Source organism: Zootoca vivipara, chromosome 2 (assembly GCF_965207765.1).
Source record: "Zootoca vivipara chromosome 2, rZooViv2.hap1.1, whole genome shotgun sequence".
Classification (NCBI taxonomy): domain Eukaryota; kingdom Metazoa; phylum Chordata; class Lepidosauria; order Squamata; family Lacertidae; genus Zootoca; species Zootoca vivipara.
The window spans coordinates 63,560,720-63,580,267 of record NC_142584.1 but is presented as its reverse complement, the minus strand read 5'-3'; the positions used below and the strand labels follow the sequence as shown (position 1 = coordinate 63,580,267).

Genomic DNA, 19,548 nt, shown 5'->3' with positions numbered 1-19,548 from the left:
GAACATGGCAGTGACAAGTATTGTGGCAACTGGATGGGCAAGGGAACCGCAGCTGGGAAGATTTGAATTCCTCAGATCTAAATGCAGCACCAACAAGACCTGTATAAGACCCAATTTGGGTTGATTCGCCTCATACCCCAAACCACCTGTATGTAATAATGCTACAACAACTTTGTCACCCTTTCATTCAAACCATTTATGACTCAACTTTTATTTTTTCCCCTTGTTAACAGGATTCATCCTATCTTTGCTGTACATATTGTTGGAAGTTGCAATACAGGTCATCATGTCACCACACACAGGGTGCCTTATCGATACAGAAGCATTTTGAATGGAAATGGAAAACTTCCGTTGACCAATGATGAAGGAACAAAAATACAAAACAAGATATATCATTTCCCGCTGCATAAGCAAATATGATTCAAGAATTCAAACACCACAGTTGATCACTACTGTGAATATACCGCACCATAAATAAATGTAAATTCGTTGTACAAAAAGGTCCTGGACAAGTCTCCATACAAATATGATACATTTGAAAGAATTATGCAAAGTCCTTTTTTAAAAACATCTGTTCTTAAAAACAGCACCTTGCTCATGTTCTCAAATAGACAAATATCAATTAAAACCAGAATAATACAGAAGAGAATAGGAATTAATATGACCACTGACACTTCTGACAAATTCTGTTGGTAAAGGGAACATGGTTGAAGTGCAGAGAGTTTGTTCTTTAACGTCAAGTCACAAAAAATCAACCTGATAGACTGTTTAAAGCCTGAAAGGGCCACAGCTGTTCATCATCATTGCTGAAGTAGTCTGGAGTCTACATCCTCAAGACTTGGTTTATCCTTTTGTCAGGCCCTATCTTGTGATACGTACCTTTGTGGTTTCCTGGTTCCCACCAGAAACACTTAAAAAGCCAAATGACATGTTGCACACCATTGCATATTTCTTTCCCGACCCCTAAACATGTTTTTATTTTATTTTTACTGAAAAACAGCCTTGGAAGCGGCAATCAAGACTTGAGACAGTGGTGAGGATGGGGTTAGGGCAGCCTAACCAAGGGACATATGGTCTGTGTGCCAAATTTGGTCTTCTAGAGGTTCTAATTTTGCTCACAAGGCCATACCCTCCCCAGACGTGTCCACCCAGACACCCTCAAGGTTGTGTAGGGCCATGTCTTCAAAGGAATGATCAGAAGCCTTAAAGGAGACTCCCAGCTATTTTACGACAAGGCTGGCTTGCAAGCTGTGCCTTTTAAATCTGGCACCAAACGCAAGCCCCATTGGGATTGGTTGTATTCAGAAGCTCCTGATCAGAGGGGCTCTCCTGTGGAAAGCCAGGCCTGCAGTCAGCCATGAATTTAAATCCATCGCTTACAATTCAAGCCTCGCTTTCTGCAGGAACCTTTGCAGCTATGGCTTGAATTGTAAGCTGTGCATGCAAAGGAATAATTGGGAAGATAGAGCACTTCTGATTCTTCCTTTGAAGCTTGAATCACCTGATGTCATATGATGCCAGGGGAATGACAGGTGGGCATGGGGGGAGGCCCAGATCATTCCCCATCCTTTGCCTAGCCCTTTCTCAGTGCCTAGCCACTGGCCTATTCAAAAATATTATGGGCTGGAGAAGTACAAGCAGAATTCTGCTCATGCAATGGGGCTTTCCTGGCCTGGCTGCTTTCCACTGTGCCCCGCCACCACATACACACACAAAAAAAAGGTTGGACATGGCATAGCCCACCCAAGGCTGAAAAATCAGCAGAATTCCAGGTTTTCTTGCATTCCATTGGCACAGGATGAGTTTGGGTCCAAGCCATTGGGCCTCTCCAGTATGCTTTTCCACCCACAGGGGAAAAGGTAAGGATCACTGATCCAGGGTTTGTAATTCTGATTTTCTTTTAAAATAAGATGGAGGTGCATTTCATGCTTACTCCCCCCATAAGCTATGTGTCTGGAGTAAGAACTGTCTGCCCTTGGACTTGGAAGACAAGTAATGGCACTTTATGTAAGAATTATCCTCTTACAGTAAATGCTGATGGGAAGGCTAGGACAGAACAGTGGATCACAGAAGAGATGCATCCACAGCATCTTCCGGGGAACATTCTTGTAGGTATTCTTAATTATTACATTTATTTGTTTCTTGTGGCATAAAGTGTTCCTGTGGGACAGTGTATCTTCACAAACAGTTGGGGACAGACTTAGCTGTTACATTTCTTTTTTAGCATGGAGGAACATCTGGTTCACTCAGCTCATTCTTTGATAACAACTTCGTTATTTAGTCTGCAAGTAGGAGGACCAGAACTATCCCATAAAGAGTATCCTATGAAGGCCACTGGGATTCATTGCTGGGAATTCAGAGGATGGAAATCTCAGGGAAAAAACATCCTGGGAGAAAGGAAACCATGTTAGACAGATACTTTAAAAACTCTAGGAAATATTCCAAACTTACTCTGAGTTTTCCCCATATTCAAAGACTCAGAAGTCAACGCTGTCTTCCTTCTCACTTGTATACTTAAAGCATTTAGGATTTCCCTAGAAATAACATTGATCTCAATAGAGAGTAACCCACAACCCATGTGTAAGTAACAGGGTTAAAATGTAATGTGAGAGCATTGCTCAAAAATTCCATTTCATAGAATTGGAAACGATTATTGGAATTATGATCATCTCGTTGACTCTTCTATTGGACATGGGCTGTTAAATATAACATATTGCAGCTGATACTACAGAATAGGCCTCAGAATGGCATTTGTTCTGGATTGTAATGACTTTCTCAAGTGGACTAAGAGTTTACCCCTGTGGTATCATGCTCTGGTAAGTAACCACCACAAAAAGATTGAATTTTATTTTGAAAAGGCTGTGTGAACAAAAATAAGAATGAACGGCATCCTATTTGTCTATTTCATTAGATACGTTCAAATTCTAACTGGGGTATTTACATAGTTTGGTTCAGTTTTGCAAATCTGAGGCTGAGGGTTTCTAAGGTACATGATGAGAATGATATTCAGCTAAACTGACAATATGTGCTCCTCCCAAAAACCCTGAAGCACTTTAATTGTTGCATTAGATATTTAAGATGGGATTTGCTGGAATTTAATTCTTCCCCTTTGGACTTCTAAGCCCCTTTGTTTATTTCTGCCTGAGTTAAGAGTCTTCGGGTGACTTTTCTGAGCACCGCCTTAATTCCACATTGCAAGATGTATCTTGCAGTTTGAAATGCTGCAAACATGCTCCCCAGATTCTGAGAAGGGATATTTATTGGTTACTTTGGAAACTTATGAGAGCCTTTAAGGAAATAAAGGTATTTGCCAAAGGAAATATACCTCATGGTAATAATTCTATGTCGTTGCTGTCCCTTGAAACAGAATGTTCTTCCTGTGCCTGACACAGCCAATTAAGAGGGTTCTACTTCATGTGCCCTCAAGGGGAAAAAAATGCCGAGTCTCTGGCTTCGTAACATTTGTCATCATGCTGTGACAATGAACCAAACACCAGCAATTAAGTATCAGCTTTATGATGAGACAAAGGAGGAAAAACACAGACTTAAAACACCTGATTTTTTTTATTATAAAAAAGACACTTTTTTTAAAGTGGAGATTTATCTTGGCTGGCAAAAGTTAGACTAAAGAACTGAATGTCTGGAGTCTGGGATAAATGCTGGATGTTCTGACATCTGCCCTGACAGTGATAGAGCCTGACAGGTAAAAATTAGGGTAACACACCGAAATATACATTACTTTAACAATCTACCAGGATGTTTTCCTGAGCAAGCCCCAGTGAAGGGAACATGGTTATGCTCCTACACTTGTCCCTTTCATTGTTTTGTGGCTTGTATAGGAGAACTTTCTGGTGCATTGTGTGCCCTTTGTCTAATAGATTGCATTTTAAATGCTTCCTTAATGCTCCATTCTGAAATCTGTAGAGCAAATCAGAAGGGAGATAAAAATGCTGCCTTTTCCTTGTAGGAAATTCTATCTAAACTACCTAAATATTAAAGGGTTGCAGTTCTGAAACCCTTCAATAGTCATGGTAGGCAACTGGGGGGACAGGAAACTTGCATGGTAAATAACTCAAGTGCCTTATGGTATCCTAGCAGAAACTAATTCTTCTCTCAATATCTTAAAGAACTTTATTTTCATTTCACAATATTATACAGGTCTAAACTTTGGTACCTGTCTCAGCAGACTTGTTCTAAACTTTTCATTAGTTTGGAGAGAGTTCTCTTTAGCATTGTTGCATGGTTTCTTTGCATTGTCTCTGGTATTTTCTCTCCAAGCTTTCTCCTCCCATATACATCTCTTTCTTGTTTCTACCTCCTACGGGTAGAACACACTCATCTGAGCTGTAGGGTACACTGGTGACAGGAGGTCTACTTTGGTGTAGGGAGCTGCAGAAGCATGACCTTTGAGTCCCGCCTGGATCTCCAATTCTGTGAATTGTTCACACAGATATTCCTGTGTTCACTTCTTTGTTCTACAGGGTTATGACAAGGCGATTTTAAACTTTTGTTGAAAATCTGCATGCCTTTGGAATCATACATACTAACAATATATAAGCTGCTGCCTTTTGTTTGTTTCTAAACTCCCTGAAGTCATGCTAAATCTATTTTTTAGCATTGTTTCCAAAGTTTGGATACCTAATTCTGAACCGATTACCAAATGTCATATATTTCCCCAGAATAGGGAGGTGTATTGTTCTCATTATTCTACTGGCCATATCCCAAAGAATGCACCAATTGCATTTCTAAAAGAACTTACTAGTTCCTTGACCTGGCAACTTTATCAAGAGTCTTGAGTCATGACAATCAGTGCCTCTTCTCCTGGCTGTGTAAAATCCTAGACGCTCAGGTAAAACTACAGTACTGCCAACAGTACCTGGTCAAGGGGAAGGTATTATGCAGGGCCACCATAGCAGTGATAATCAATTCAAAATATGAGAAGACTCTTTTGTCAATGCTCCACTGCTTAAGTAAAGACGCATCATGAAACTTAGAAAGGTTAATAGCACTGTCCTATACATGTGGCTTGTTTCCAGGTAATTTTGCAGAAGATTGCACCCGAAACAACTCTTGAAGGGCAGAGGACAACAAGGCAATGACAAAAAATCCTCTAATTCTAGGTGGAGAATGATAGTCAATATTCCATCTCTAAAAGAACCTGATTTTTTTTTTGCTTGCGTAAATCACACAGCTCTTTATCATCTCTTGCAGGAACAACTTAGCATTTCTGAATGTTTTAAACATTTAAGCTGTTGTTTCCCATCAAGCAGGAAGGCTTTTCAGTCTCATGGTGCATCAAGCGGAAGACTTGCAACACACTGAAGCGATGACTGCTTCAACTGTAAACCTCCTCCCCCCCAAAAAAAAACAACAACAACTCTTTTAAGGGCCATAAAGTTTTGTGCTTGATTGGGTTTTTCTTGGTCATCACAAAAGCTGACAATACCACAGGAGAAAAAAACCACATTTTGCTCCATCTCACCACATTTTCAAAGCTATGGGTAAAACCAACCAGAAAGACACTATAGAAGAACATGCATTCAAAACAGGCCTTCTAGGAAAATGCTGCTTTGTATACTGGGTCCATCCAAGTCTGCACTGTTGACAGATCTGTGTTCTCAGGGTTTTCCCTTCCAGGCCTCTGAGATCCAGTTGCTCCTTCCTCACTGACTTCAGATGTAGAGACACGAATGCTCACATTTCATTTCCAGCACGGACTATTTAACAGGTGGTGGCCAAGGACTGGTGGATGGGGGGCTGGAAGCAGCGCACATGCTCGACTGTAGAACTGTCTGTTTCCACTGACTTCATGTACTTGTTCAGGATGGCAAAAATCTCATTGTTCAGAATCTGGTACTTCCTGATCCGGTCAGCCATTTTTTTAAGAGGCTAGAGAAGAAATGAAAAGACAGGCAAAGCAAAGAGCAATGAAGCTTTCAGACCTCTGCTTCTACAGCTAGCCTGATGCTGAAAGACTGGCGCGAAGACAGCTAGAGAAACTAATACCTGACACAGTTCCCTCCTAGCTTTTTGCAGAGAGAAATGCCAATAACACCTCTTATTCCCGACGTATCTATTAGCAACATAATGACATCACTTGACTGACAGGTGGGTGGCCCTGCCTGCCTGTCAAATTTGGGCCATGAGGCAGATCCAGATAAAGATCTGGCCCACGAAGCGAGAAAGGTTCCCCAGCCCAGAGGTGCTTATGATCATTATCATCATCAATTGAATTTATATACCACCCTATACCCGGGGGTCTCAGGGCGGCTTCTTGTGCTCCACTCCAGGTAGCAGGTGATGTGATGTGAAATATCTCTCTCGGACAATAGCTAGCCAATGCCAGTTGGAGTAGACCAGTGGTTCCCAATTAGCTAATTACTGAGGACCTCCTATTTGTCAAAAGCCAAGCCATGGGACCCCCCCCCCCACACTTTTGAAAATTTTGATAACTCTATTGTAGTTACCTCTGCAAAGCCATTTTTTTGAACAAAATGTGGGGTAGCCCCTAAAAAGCAAAGGATTTTAGATATACTAAAAAAAACCAGACTGTAAAAGAGGTTAAGGGGTGATATGATAGCCATGTTCAAATATATGAAAGGATATCATATGGAGGAGGAGAAAGATTGTTTTCTGCTGCTCCAGAGAAGCGGACACGGAGCAAAGGATTCAAACTTCAAGAAAGAAGATTCCACCTAAACATTAGGAAGAACTTCCTGACAGTAAGAGCTGTTCAGCAGTGGAATTTGCTACCAAGGAGTGTGGTGGAGTCTCCTTCTTTGGAGGTCTTTAAGCAGAGGCTTGACAGGCATATGTCAAGAATGCTTTGATGGTGTTTCCTGCTTGGCAGGGGGTTGGACTGGATGGCCCTTGTGGTCTCTTCCAACTCTATGATTCTACGAAAATTTGTGATATTTCCATGCAAAAATGGCAAAAAATTAGTTGGGGGGGGGAGGCAAAGGTTAGGGCCGTGGACCCCCTGGGTGCATTCCACAGACCCCCAGGGGTCCCTGGACCCCTAATTGGGAACCACTGGAGTAGACAATATTGAGCTAAATAGTCACATTCAGCTCAGTGTTCACCCCCAGACTTACCACATTCTTTATGATTTCGTCTTTCCCGTCCTGCCTCTGCACCTTTAACAGGTGGTAACAGAAGTCAAAGAGATCAAAGCGACGCTGCTGTCCCAGGAGGACTATGACTGAGCAGCCAGCCCAGTTCAGCCCATCTCCAAAACATTGCCTGGAGGGAAAAAGGACATGGAAGAAATTACATATTGAGAATGACTGGCTGGCATGGTATTACTGAGTTGCTTGTCCTGAGAATTCCTGGTTGCTTGGTTCTGTGTTAAGAATATGAGTCCATGAGCAAATCAACTCAGAAGGCAGTATAACGAAAGCCAGTGTCTTAGGCCAAATAGGTCAGAGTCATTCAAAAGATAACTCACTTGACTACCACTAGAGACTCCCGGAGCCCATTCCTGGCATCAGAGATACAGTGTCCAGTCATTAATAAAGCGGCCCACATTCCTGCATGTAGAAGCAAACCTCAAGTAAGGAGGTATTTGCAGATTTGCTATAACTTTCCTGACTGTGGTGAAAAATCCTCTTAATACATGATCATTAGAACTCAGTGCAACCCAGTACAGGCCTACTCACTCAGCAGTGAATTCATTTGTCCCCACAGGAATGCAGTACACAAACTGCATGGCACTCCAGAGCCGGTGGAACTCAACGCACTCGTCAACATGCATGACGCCATTGGTAGGGGGAGGCCCGCGCCAGATGGGGTCCTGGAGGTAGCTCCGAATGCGAGTCAGGATAACCTCAAACATGGACAGGCCGCAGCACAACCTCTCCTTGGTCAGCAAGTCTCCTTCACGGGCTATGGCTATTTGCTGAGGAAGAGAAGCCCAAGAATAAAAGAAGGTGTAAAACGTCACTTTCCACTCGAATGCTCATCACGTTGACCTTTTCCTTCCTGTGTTTTGCACTTGGAAATAATATTTCTTGTAGGAGTTTGCTTTGCCCTTAATTTGTGCTTAAGAACATTGAGGTACTTTTGCTATTTAGATTAGGAGTGAGTTGTCAAAAGTATCCTTTCTTTATACAAATATTCTTTACTTCGAGGATAACCAAGAGTGTGGTGGAAGAGAGAAGCTGAAATTTGCTTCTATATCAGGTGTTTCTTCTTCTTATTATTATCTTCAAGATTTCCTGCACATTTTATTGTTTCTGCATACAGTGGTACCTCGCAAGACGAATGCCCTGCAAGACGAATTTTTCTGATGGTGACTTGCAAGACGAATTCGTTTTGCGAAAAATTCGTCTTGTAAATCGCAGTTTCCCATAGGAATGCATTGAAATTTAATTAATGCGTTCCTATGGGCAAAAAAAGAAATTTCAATGCATTCCTATGGGAAACCATAATTCGCAAGACAAATTTTTCGCAAAATGAATTGACTCGTGGAACAAATTAAATTCGTCTTGCGAGGCACCACTGTACTTAATGCCTGGCAGCAAAGTACTGCTATGCAAGGGTGCTTTGTTACTGCAGAGTTTGTAGTGTACGTTATGTTATGGTCATGTCTTTTACATGCCTATTCGTTAGACTGTTGTTAATAACAGCAGGTTATTGTGAAATATTAATCAAAATCTGCACATCCACACTAGTTATTTGATATATGCTCTTTAGGATGTCTTAAAATATACACCTGAATGTGCAAATTTAGCTTTGATAATCAGGGATGCCATCCTCTATGAATATTTTAAATTCAGACAGATACTAAAGGGGAACCAGGGTCCCAGTCATTTTTTTAAATATGTAATTTAGTTATATTGACTAGAAATTGACAGCTGGTTAATAATAAAATAAATGGGTAAATAGGTTTTCTCCCATTTGTTAATAATCTCAAAAGATGAATTTTAAAAGCACTGACAAATTAAGATCCCTCCAAACACCCAGTTTTCTAACACTCACTGCTAGAGGGGACCCCCTCCACATTTTACAATACAAATAGGGCAGTGTATTTGCACACTGAAATGAAGGAGGGTCACACAGGACCACTGCCTGGAGAATTGCACTCCTAAGTTGTAAGCTTTTGCTTGATGTAGAACAGTAAGATGAGTTGAATACAAATACGCAGCACAGAAATGGGAGGCAGGATGGCAGGATGAGATGTGGCAGCACGGGGAACAACTAAAGGCACTTCAGCCATCATACAGTTATGTCATCTCAACCCTACGTAGGTGGTATATAGCAGTAACTGCTGATAATGTAGTTGCAACCAACCAAAAGCACAGCAAGGATGGATTTGACCTATTCGCTTTGAAGGGGATGTTGCAGCACCATTTTGGCACAAGCCATTCGTCATGTTGCTCCAGCTTCACACAACTTTATGACCAGAATCTCAACGATCCCATTAAAGACCCATCCATCATTCCCTAGTGGTGGTGAGCTATATCTGAATTTTTGGTATGTAACATGGAATTGTTTCAATTCTGGATTCTTGGCATGGCTGATTTTAAGTAAACTGGTCCATTTTTTAAACAAATTCACCCCTTTTTCTTTTTGTATCTTCACTGACTAAAACTGGAAGACATAGAAAATTATGACTAGACTTTCCCATTCAGCAGTAAGACAAGTGACATACATTAAGGCATTTATAGGCCTGGAAATGTCAACTCCATACGTTTCTTAGTTTTGCATATCAATGATTCTTAAGTGGGAATCATACATTAAAAAAAAACCCAAGGGTAAATCCCATTGCTGCTGAATGCATATGGTTGAGCAGCTGTTGTTTGTTACAGTGGTGAACAGTGGTGTTCAGATGCAGCTAGAATTCTTCATTAAAGTCAAAATACATGAACAGGAGGGCCACAGGCTCTCCTTCCTGGCTGCAGAGTATCAACAGACTCCCAACCTTCCCAGAAAGGTATCTCAACTCACCATCTATTTTGCAGTCGGTAAATATTGAGATTAGGAGTTCCACCAGTGATATCTAAGGCATAGTTACAAGGACATTCTGCTGGAGAAGGAATTAATACTCAACAGAAAGCAAGTGTGAAGAGAGGAAAGTCAAATTACTGTACAGAACCTTTTCAGATAGAGGCTTGGATCCGAAGAAGCACCAGTGGAAGGAAGTTGGTGGAATGTGACTTTTTCACCTGCTCCTTCCCCCAGAAAGCCTTACTTAAAGGTCAGGGGCTCTGGCATGGGAAGATAAAGGGGAGAGGGCAAATAAATAAAATAAAATGGGTGGAGGCACCTTCCGTGGGCCAAACTCTGTTACCACCACACCCCTTCTCAATGTATGTTGGAGCCATGTGCTGTTGATGTTCTTCTGGCTTTTCCCACAATAAAACGCAGAGGTGCATGCGGCTCACCATTGCACACATGCCTGAATGTTGAGAGATCCATTTCTGCCCTTCATGCTAACTTCTGCCCTATCATGGGAAGCACTGGTGGAAGACAGCTCTTAAACAATCCAACTAACCTACTTTCACCAACTGAATGGGATGCTTGCCCATCCCAGGTTTGGACAGTTGTCTCACAGCAACTAACTCCTCCTATTAATCAGGTGTAAATGGATATAAAGGGAGCAGGTCTGTGGCTCCTGTGGCTATGAAGAAGTTGACGGGATTTGTGTGCCTCTTGCCCTGGGTTGTTTTATGTGCACATCCAGCCCAACAATATCCCCACCCCCATGACAAAGGAGTAGGAGCTGTGAATGCACATAACTTCTGAGACAAGTGCTCCATGTGGAAGTCCAATCTGCACAATCTTTCAACCCATGCTCTCTTTGGAGAAAGAGAGAAAGAGAATGAATTACACAAGAGTGATCTGCCTGCATCCAACGTTACATTAAATGTGTGTTGAGGGTTGCGAAATGCACTTCTTTAAAACAGAAAGAGGATTGCTGGGACGATGTAAATTGAAAGGTTTGCAAAGTATAGCTTCCCTTTTCCTTGTTCTTTCTACATGGGCACAGGGAATATTTACGGCCCTCTTGCAATCAGGGTTTGAAGAAATGCTATGTGTTTAGGTTTCAAAAGTCTCAAATAAATCTAGTAAGAAGTAAATAAGAAAGAGGACACATTCAACAAAGAGAGCCGCAAAGTAGCTGCACTCGCAGGAACTGGTGTGATGAGTCCTGCTGGCGCAATGGGACTTTAACCCCTCTCCTCCCCCATGTCCTCCTAAACTGGCTCTGGGAGGACAGCAAGTGCAGGGAGGAGAGGGGAGATTGTTTTGCTTGGCAAGCTGAAACACTTGCACTGATGGGAAGGTTGGAAGAGTGTAATGTTGAATTCCTATGTCCTACTATCCCACTATTTTATGTATGTAATGGATGGCTAACTGCCCATCCAAAGCTCTCTAACTACTTATTCACGTTCCTGAATCTACTGCCTTGGTTGTCAGCCTAATTCCTTTGATTAAGAAAACAAATCACAGTATAATAGATTACTTGTCAGAGATGGGTCTTTGGATGATGTAAGATGAACACTGCTGGATCCAAGCAGGTGCCTATCTAGTTCAGCATCCCATTTCCCAAATGGCCAACCAGATGTCTCAGGAAAGTCTCCAAGCAGGACACAAGGCCAAGAGCCCCATCCTGCTGTTGTTCCCCAGTGACTACAGGTATCCAACGACATGCTGCCTCTGAAGGCAACATACAGCCATCACGACTATTAGCCATTGATACTGATAGCCTTGTCCTCGATTAAATAATCATTGGCGGCAGCATTCAAAAAGACAATTGTGTACATTAGGACCAGAAAATTCTTATAGGCATTCCCAGTTAAATGGTCTGAGGATGTGGAGAAGTGCCTGGGTGGAAGGTCATGGAAACCCATTCAGCGGCTTGCTGTGTTGGGTGGAGCTGCTACACTAGCAAGGGACTCGTAGCTGCCAGGAGGGAGGGGGATGGCACAGCAAGGAGGCTGGTATTGTCAGCCTCTTGTCGCCTCTCCCTGCTGGAAAGCACCAGTGACTCACATGCTACAAAGTTAGCATAGTGGCTTGGCCCCGCCAGGCAAGCTGCTTCTGGTACCGGAAAAAGGGTTCCCCAAGGAAATCCTGATCACATCTCTCTTACATCACATTCAATTTGACCATAAGTTAAGCACTCTTGCCTGTCACTGATCACAGTCGTACATTGTATATGCTTAAGGCTGCAATCCTATACTGAATATCTGAGAGTAAGTCTTACTCAACTCAGTGGGACTGATTGCATAGGAGTATGCTTTTAATTTCTTTTACCGAATCAATGTGATCAGCAAGAGTGCTCCAATTTTTCTGACTTGTTACTCTACTGTTTTATCTCCCCTACGAAGAAAATTGATGAAGAAAATAATAGGAGGAGCTAACAGACTCAGAAATTTGAGTGGAAAGTTATACAGACAGTTAACTAAGCATTACATACACAAAGGCACACAATTGCAGACACATAACCATCCTTGTGATTTTTTTAATGAAATGCCCCCATTCTGCTGGTTGTAAAAGCAAGAAAGCTCCACCTAGTTCAGTCACCTGCTGCGAGCCAAACCACCAATTCAAAATCCAGACCACAAGCAGAGAGCAGGTGCACTGTAGAGCAAATAGCTTCAGATGACTCATGCAAGTGAGCCAAGCCACAGACTGCAGAGAAGGGATAAGAAATCTGCAGCCTTCCAGAGATTGCTGGAGACTAAATCCCTTCAACTTCAGCCAATATGGCCAATTGTTGGGAAGGACAACCATTCAACAACCTCTGAAGGGTCACAGGTTCACAACGCCTGTTGTAGAAGAAAGAAAATCTCCCAGACCAATCTGCTTGGAAGTCATTCCTTATTGCCTCCAGATCTGATAATCATTCAGAGTCACTTCCTGTCTTCTTTTTTAGGTGCACAGCTACCATTTTTAGGTATGCACCTCATAAAATTAACTGTATGTGGAAACATGCTTGATAGATGGACCCTCTTCAGAGATCCAGGACTGGCTGCAGCTCTCGGTTGAGAGTACTTGAGGTGGTAAGTGTAAGTTTTTTCTGCCACATAATGTGCAGAGTGACTTTCAGACCATGGGTGGGATCTGACTAACTTGATCTGTCAATGCAAGGATTTCCACTTGCTCAACAAAACTCCCCCCTCATCTCCCTGTGCCCTCCTCAAAGCTCCTTCAGAAAGTGGGAGAAAGCCCCAAAAGAGGTGGGGGTTCACCAGGGAAGGAGAAGTTCACCTTGCACTGATGGAACGAGCTAGCTGGATACTACCCCAAATGGCCAACGAAGAGGAGTACACACTCTTATGTATCTTAGACATATTATGCTGGAGGCAGAGAAGCTGCCAGGTTGATCACAATTCACGTGAGAAGTGCTGTAATATGCTATATAAGCCAGGCGTCAGGGCATAGAAGATTTGCCACTGCACTGCCACAGTGCTGGGTTTTATAGGAGTAAGAGAGAGGGTTTTAATTGTGGTTGTCATATTTGTGATCATGTGGCAGCAGATTTGAAACAGGAGCGGTTGTTCATGTGAACCCGTATTTTGACTCAAAATCCATTTGGAATAGCCCAATAACAGGGTCGTTGTAATCAGGAACAAACTGATTCTTTTTTATCTTTGCTTCAGTTAGCTTTTGAGTGATATCAGGGGCCATTATGAAACACACACAGTGCACTGATCCTCACTAAAGATAATTTAATTTTGCTTGGTAACAGTGAAATATCTATGGACAAACTATACAGTGTAGAACTGAAACCAAGTCGGTATCCAGAAAGACTTCCTGTAGCTCAGAGACAATCTGGGAGGGGGGGGAAGGTATGTGAAATTTTGGGTCACCCTGTGTGGGTTTCAATGTCATCCTTACCTGCGGTGTTCCCAGCCTCTCTATTAAGGGAACCAGGTGAAGTGGGGCATATTTGGCTTCGAGACGCTTCATGCGTACCTCCAAGCGTTCTCCTTCTGTTAAGCGAGCAGCAAACAGTGAAATGAGAAAGCAAAACGGGAAAAAAAATTCCAGCATTTCAGAGTCACCTCCCAACCATTATCCAATTCTGGGACCAGTGTGACGGGACAAAAGCAGGGTAGCACATCGTGAAGAAGGGACTCTGCGATTACAGCCACAACACCAGCACACTTGTAAAAGGATCTCCTTTTGAAAACAAACATCTTGCTTTTGCCGATAAGGGTTGTGAAAAGTTACCGTTCACAAGGACTGCTCAGCAGGGCGACTAGTAAATTCCGTTCAATGAATGGCTGACTAGTGCTAAGGGCCTAAGCAAGTTTCGTTGAAACTTATTGATTGCCAGCTATGTCTCTGCAGCTCTATAGGTTTAACACATCTATGGGAATAATGACTGACATCTGACCACCTCTCCACTCCTTACCTTTGATGTAGACCCTGGGCAAAATATTTTGGAAGGGAGCAGCATGCAGCAAATCACACACTTCTTCCTGGGACTGAGGCAGGAGGAAGAAAGATAAAAGGTGTTAAAAATTCCCCGTGGGACTAGATGTTCAGCTGTCTGAAAGACTTGGGGTGGGCATACTGATCTATGTGCCTCAAGAGGGCTTATTCAAATATAGCCCAATCTCATGGGTGACAGAACTGGAAGAGAATGCCTTTTGAATCCATATTAAGTTTGTGCAAACCAATACAAGATTTTTATTTTTATTTTTAAAAAGCATGGTGAAATCTGGAGCTTTGCTGTGGTTCTTTAACTCATCTAGTAATAGGATCTAAGGCAAGGATGGGATACAGTCCAAACCCTGTGGCTGAACAGTGCGACACTGCCAGGATTCCAGATACCTCATTCTACTTTGTGTGACTGTCTGCACCAAGGTATACCTTGCGTGGTTACAAACATTTACACATGGTCTCCACTTGTAAACCTAAACCACTTAGAAGTAACTTGTGACAAAAGCAGTATATAAGCAATAATAATAATAATAATAATAATAAACCTATGCAAAGCCAGTATTGTAACTCAACTCCTATTCCTTCTATTAATGCCTCCTAGCCAGATCCTTCCGTCCAGGAATTCTCATATACCATGTAACTAACAAGTCTAATGTGGAATAATAAATAAATACATAAATAAATAAATAAATAAATTTTATACCCCGCCCATCTGGCTGGCTTTCCCCAGCCACACTGGGGAGCTTACAACCCATAAAAATTGTAAAATTAAACACTTCCCTAAACAGGACTGCCTTCAGATGTCTTCTAAAAGTCAGATACAGTCATACCTCGGGTTGCGAACATGATCCGTGTGGGAGGCAGGTTCGCAACCCGCAGTGCCGGGCCAGGTCTGCGTATGTGCGTGCGTGATGCGATTCGGCGCTTCTGCGCATGCGTGTGACATCATCTTGCGCTTCTGCACATGCGCCAAAACCTTAAAGTAACCCATTCCGGTACTTCTAGGTTCGGTGCGGAGCGCAACCCGGAAACACATAACCCGCAGCATTTGCAACCCGAGGTATGACTGTAGTTGTTTATTTCCTTGACATCTGGTGGGAGGGCGTTCCACAGGGCGGGCACCACTACCAAGAAGGCCCTCTGCCTGGTTCTCCAAAGACCTCTCTGAAGAGGATGATGACTTTGCAATTGCAGAACTTCAGAAGGACAGCTCAGGCCTTGCAGTGTATAAATTGAGCCACCTAACACTCAGAGCAGTTCTCTCCTCCATTGGTTTGCCAACGAAGAAAGAGAAGGCACAATCAATGGACATCTCCATACAGCACTACAGTAAAATACCCCTTTACATTTTATGAAACTCAGGATAAGTTAGTAGTGGGCCTTCAGACAAACCCAGGCCCTACTAGTAGACATCATGGCAATATTAAGCTCTACTGCATTTACATCTGCTGCCCTTAGTAACTCCTGCTGGGAATTAGCCTAGGTCCTCAAAACCTCAGGGTCAAACTAGAAATGGCACTGGAAAATATCCCAGATATCCCAGTTTTCAACACATAAAAGCCACCAGAGGGGTGGAGATAGTGATGGTAGCGCCACTTGGATGGTTTTTGTGGCACTGTTGAAAGGGTATTAACTCTTCCACCACACTGTTTTCCCGATTAAAATTCCCTACCCCCCCCCCCTGCTATTGACTGCCCAGAGGAAAATATATAACTACCAGGTTACGCATCGCGCTAATCCAAATTACACACACCTTTCAAGTCGGCTTTTAATTAAAAAAAGAAAGCAGAACATCCTGTTCATAGATCTTTAAGTCTAGTTTGCCCTGCTTTTGTTAGTTGGGATTGGCATTCTGGACCTGTTACCTGATACTGTGTGACTCCGGCCAACACCTCAGCTTGGGGCTTAAAATGGCAAGCTTAAACACAGTCAATGTCCCTCATGTATCCGGACCCAGCACTGCAGAGAATTTTTAATGAGGTACAGACATTCCCAGTACAAAGCCCAGAGGAGGAATCCTAGACAGGGATGCTACCTGGTATGAAAAGTGAAACAGCTTCCCCTGGTGTTATTCTGGGGCCTTTGTGGGAGGGCGGCTGCTGCAGACACATCCAATACCTTGCCACTGAAAGCAGTTTGGAAAAACTGCTCTAAGACTCACACACACCAAAAAGACCGTCTGGTGGTTCATTTCAAGGAACATGTACAAAGGGAATGCAAGTGTCTGTTTGGCACCACATTTATAAACACACTTAGAAGCCAGTATAGTGCATGTAAATTGGAGACTGCAAAATAAATAAATAAATAATCACTGCAACCGTCTCTAGGTTTAGAAAACACTATCTCTTGGGAGGGACTCTGTAGCTCTGTGGCTGTAAGGCCTATGTTGATGAATGAGAAACCTTACATAATGTCATGTATGCTTGGTTTTATGATGCTCTACATAAGGCATTTACTGTTTATGCAAGCAGATAGTAAGACCTACAAATGTTAATGCGGAGAGAGAAATAAATAGTATCAAAATTTCAATCCTCAGCACGCTCTTTTGGTAGTAAGACCCAAGAGACCTTAGGAGGGACTTACTTCCAAGTAGCCATGCTTTTGGACTAGGCCGGAAGAGGCTGAGAGGGAACCACAGAAGAATGAGAAGCAACTTGAAAACACATACAGATATCCAAAGGTAATCCAAAGTGCAGACATACAAAGAGGCAAGACCTGGGAAGCAATAATGCTGGAGGAGACTTGAGTAATGGTTGGCAGCAAATTCTGCATGAGTCTACAGGGCGGCACAGCAACAAAGTAAACCATGATGGCTGCAGGCTGCATGCAAAGAGGCAAGACACTGCAAAAGGGGGAGGTGTCAATATATCTCTGTGTGAGGACACATTCAGAATGCTGTGATCAATTCTCCAATCACCAGCCATGCCTTGTAGTGTCAAAAATACGTGCACAGTTCCCTCATCTAAGCCTTGGCTGCTTACCAAAAATAGCACGATGAACATCCTAGAAGATGGGTTTCAACTTCCATTGCAACATTTAATAAATAGTTAACTGTCTAATGGTATGTGACTGCTTCCTACTTTGCAAGAAAGCCCATGCTAAATGTCCAATCCCATCTCGAAAACAGAGGGGAGGCCTTCATTGCTAACTATGGCAGAAGGAATTCTCCTTCCACAGGGGGCAATGAAGAAGGCGTCCTTCTGTCCACATCTCTTATGTTTATCACAGGGTAATTTAGAGAACAGCTATCTGTGCTCTGTTCCACATCCCAAACACAAGTTAATAGATTAGTAAATTGATAGATTAGTTTGTCATTGGAAAAGGAAATAGGTTTCTTTCTTTCTTTTATTAACCATACAAGAAATTAAGTGGCATTATGATGTTCAGGAAATCATGAATTCAGAAGGTCTTTGTCAAAAGACCATTCTATGATTGGCAAAACCACTAGTACTCTGAAACTTTGATCCATAATAACAATAACAACAACAATCATAATAACAACAACAGTGAAATTAAGAAAAGTAAGCTTGTGTCGAAATGTTCTCTCTTCAGTCACAAGCAGGATATATAGAGACTCGTAGAGGAAAAATTAATAAATCAGTCTTATACCAAACACAGTAACCAAATTTGTATTGGATTGAGTTCTGTGTGCCTTTATGGCCATCAGAAAGTACAAAGGAATGTTTCATTTTACATTATTTAATCCAAATCTTCACTGATGAATTTAGAACTAAGAGAAAGACTGGATAGGTTTATTCACATACAACACATATAATTTCTGCTGATCATCCTTTTCCAGAATACTTGTCCTTGGACTAGAATCAAAATGCGCTTACCTCCATGCTGCCATTGGCATTTTGCTCCTATGTCTAAATAGTTTTGGCTCCCTAACACACTAATGATGTGTCTCTTAACTATGAGAAGCAACTCAGTGAATAAGTATCCAGGGGGGGGGGGAGGCTGTTGTGCACATTCAAGCACACATGTTAACATTATGCAGATCGGAAGGACCAACATAGCCACAATGGGAGAAAATGCTGTTCAAGAGAGCGATGATACAGTCCAGCATCCTAAGAAGACACATTCTTCCTCTTAACAGAAGATGGGATGCACCAGAAGGATTAGGTTAGGTTGGGCACTAAGGAATATCCAGAAAGCAACTATCCACACTCGTGGTTTGGTGCTGGTGCTAAACCAGATGTGCGGGAAGCAGTACAGTGGAGGTACTTTGAGAATTCAGGCACTGTGTTTGCAAATTCAAACAGCAATGTCATGCAAAGTATGCAACCTGTACAGATACCACTATTACTACCAATCCTGAAGTGGGGTCTATAAGAACAGGCAAGGGACCGGCAAAAGGACGAAGTCGAGGGGATACATAGACTGTTTGGATTAACTCAGAGCAGGGTACATACCCATACCACATAAAAATGCCATGCAAATGAGAGTCCCCAAACCTCCATTCATCCCTATAGCTCCATGCCATGTGTATGTAACACACTAAATCCACAACAAAGCCTCATGATGACCTGTTCTTCCAAATCAGTTTCTGTTTCTGAAACCAATCCACAATCCACAACACTTTTATGTTAATTTAATTCCTACGTGCCACGGTTTGTACATTCTGACTTCCACTGGCTAAGTCCTCAAAATGGCTTTTCTTATTAAATGGCTTTACAACTTAGGCCAAACCCTTTAAATACACACACACACACACACACACACACACACACACACGGTGCCACCCTCATTAATTAAATCACAGCTGCATCAACATATTAACTGAATTGGGTGAGCTCATCTGGTTGGTTGATTTATCTATTTAAAACCCTGCCAATTTTTGAAAGAATTCATTTTAACTCACCAAGGCCTGCTCTATGAGAAGGCAGAAAAGAATGGCATTACCCACTTCTCTCAGACTCTGGAACACATCAGTCTTGAGCTCTGCATACTCAATTATGTCCTTCAGCTGGTGGTGGAAAAACTCCAGGATTCCTTGTAAGAAGCAAGAGAGAAAGGAAGAAATTAACTAGGGATTGATATGATAGGATACCCGGAAAAAAGTAGGGGAAAGAGAAAGATACTCCAGGTGGCTACGTTTCTTGTGAGCTCAAGGTGTTAGAAAAGACTACTTTCTCTAAGGCTCTG

At 42.4% G+C, this 19,548-nt stretch overlaps 1 protein-coding gene across 1 annotated transcript in view; it reads right to left on the bottom strand.

Moving 5' to 3' along the window:
- Window positions 1-2,144: 2,144 nt before the first annotated feature.
- Window positions 2,145-19,548, bottom strand: part of CYFIP2 (cytoplasmic FMR1 interacting protein 2) — a 67,151-nt gene continuing 49,747 nt past the window's right edge. Inside the window, exons 26-31 of the mRNA XM_035105751.3 lie at window positions 19,265-19,395; window positions 14,369-14,441; window positions 13,849-13,943; window positions 7,659-7,897; window positions 7,095-7,242; window positions 2,145-5,889 (exon numbers count right to left, since the gene is read on the bottom strand). Coding sequence (XP_034961642.1) covers window positions 5,722-5,889; window positions 7,095-7,242; window positions 7,659-7,897; window positions 13,849-13,943; window positions 14,369-14,441; window positions 19,265-19,395 — 854 coding nt within the window. The 3' untranslated portion in view covers window positions 2,145-5,721. The remainder of the gene's footprint in view (window positions 5,890-7,094; window positions 7,243-7,658; window positions 7,898-13,848; window positions 13,944-14,368; window positions 14,442-19,264; window positions 19,396-19,548) is intronic.